This window comes from Pundamilia nyererei, unplaced genomic scaffold (genome assembly GCF_000239375.1).
Source record: "Pundamilia nyererei isolate P.nyererei 1_Seehausen unplaced genomic scaffold, PunNye1.0 scaffold00004, whole genome shotgun sequence".
NCBI lineage: Eukaryota > Metazoa > Chordata > Actinopteri > Cichliformes > Cichlidae > Pundamilia > Pundamilia nyererei.
In genome coordinates this window covers 6,226,076-6,228,136 of record NW_005187405.1, presented here as the reverse complement: position 1 = coordinate 6,228,136, position 2,061 = coordinate 6,226,076, and the positions used below count along the sequence as shown (strand labels likewise).

Genomic DNA, 2,061 nt, shown 5'->3' with positions numbered 1-2,061 from the left:
ATTTCCAAAATTTAAAAAAAGAACAAAAAATAGAAACAAGAAGTAAATCTATAAAATAAATTCCTCCATGATAGATATACTCCACAAGGTTAGCGTGATATAGAAATGTAACAATATATTCAAATTCTGTATATACAAGCAAACAGTGATGGACGCTATCACGGACGGCAGACCTGCAGGTAGGTTGGAAATGCCTCCTCCAGTTTTGTCTTCTTCTTTCGATATCGTTTCTTTATTTTTTCTGGAACTTCCGGTCCGGGGGGCGTCTCATCAACAGGAGTTTCCGGCAGTGCCTCTGGCCAGCCTGTAATAAACAGAAAAAGTATAGCCACTCTCTTCTAGTTCTACAGTTATCTCTTATTTTGAAAGAAAGATTCACATACAATTCTGGTGCACAAACCTTCATCTTTTCCAATGAGATTCTCCGACACAGAGCCAGAAGAATCTTTTCTGCAGAGGGATCGTTTAGCCTTGCCCGGACCTTGGCCTGGACGGCTTCTTTGACGGACCATGAACCCACCGATACCTTTTAAGAAGTTATAAGAAATATATTTATAATACATATAAACATTTTATTTGCAGTTATAAAGGTTACTTAATTTTCAATATTTTAAATATAGACTGTCCATTGTATTCAGCTTTCGGCAGAGAGGCCGTGAGATGGCAGTGCTTCGCTACAGCGTCGGCCATGTACTGCACCATTTTACGCTTCAGAGGAGCTGTCTCCTTCAATCAGGTGCCCTACCCGGCCGGTACGGTTTCCTCTTCCTCTTCTTGCCGCCGTCAGCCCCCTTGGAGTCATCTTCTGCTGGCTCTCGCTCCAGGCTTGAGTCAGACTTTGCCTCACAATCTAGGAGCTCCGCCTCTGTGAGAGAGAGACAGAGCACCCAGTGATGGTGAGTGACAGCCTTGCAGCAGAAAACATCCCAGCCAGGCCCCTCAGAACAATGCCAGGGTAAATTCTTTGTGAACTCCACTTAGTGGCAGAATATTAGCCAGATTGAAATTAAGTTCACCAGTCCCATTAATCAGGACGGCAATTTCCAGTGAGGCCCCACCTTCTCTTTTTGTAATCTCATTCCTAAAACATTTTATTAACTCTGAGTAAGAGGGAGAATTTCAATACATGTAAGTAAATATCACGCTAATTCTTTTACTATTAACTCAGGGGAAATCTATGCTTTTTGGCTAAATTTTAGTTTGGCGTCCAGTCACACCCTGCTTTGAATATTCATCTTTTATCCATCTACAGTTCCCTATACCTTTACTCATTAATCACATCTAGCTAGCTCTCGGCTCATGTTATAGCAGCCTTCACATCAAAATACAATATGTCATGTTGCTAGGCAACATGGCATGCAGCGATTGTAATTTTACACTGGGGTTAAAATGATACCTTTGGCTTTTCTAGGAATTACTGCTAATATTTTTTTTCTTTTATCCTACACAACCAAAAATATACAAAACACCAGCCGGCTGCTACATATTTACATATGTAAGTACATATGTAAGTAGATAAATACAGAAAATGTGATAACAGGGTTAAAACCTTGGATAATCATCTGAAAATAAAGACGCTTCTGTGAAGACATGTACCTCTGTTGTCCTCCATGTCTTCATCACGAGAGAGCTCTGAGAGGGGGTCGACTGGAGCCTGAAGCACTGCCACGCTGTTCTGGTTAATGATCTTCAACTTAAGTTTTGGTTTGGGCTTCCTCCGCCGTGACGCTGTAGCAGATAAGCTCTGGAGTTGGCAAAGTCCTGACTCTGTCAAACAAACACCATCCTGGGTGTAGGTCCTTGACAGATCTGAAACGACCAAAAAATGTTTGTGTGTAGTCAATAAACTGAGGTTGTGCAAGAAAACAAACAAACAAACAAAAGAACCCAAATTGATCGTTTGTTTTCTGTTGTTCTTTTGTGACCTTACCAATTTCTTTAGCCTTTGTGACAATCTGTGTTACTGGTAGTGGCTCAGTGGTGTCTCTGATCTTGGTCACAACTGTAGGAACACAACATAGCCGCCATTAAAACAAACAAATGTCACAATTAGGGTGCGTT

At 41.2% G+C, this 2,061-nt stretch overlaps 1 protein-coding gene across 1 annotated transcript in view; it reads right to left on the bottom strand.

Annotated features, from left to right (window-relative positions):
- Positions 1–2,061, bottom strand: part of LOC102196854 (histone-lysine N-methyltransferase 2C) — an 85,097-nt gene that overhangs the window by 28,652 nt on the left and 54,384 nt on the right. Inside the window, exons 21-25 of the mRNA XM_013911579.1 lie at positions 1,931–2,002; positions 1,597–1,809; positions 746–865; positions 401–526; positions 174–304 (exon numbers count right to left, since the gene is read on the bottom strand). Coding sequence (XP_013767033.1) covers positions 174–304; positions 401–526; positions 746–865; positions 1,597–1,809; positions 1,931–2,002 — 662 coding nt within the window. The remainder of the gene's footprint in view (positions 1–173; positions 305–400; positions 527–745; positions 866–1,596; positions 1,810–1,930; positions 2,003–2,061) is intronic.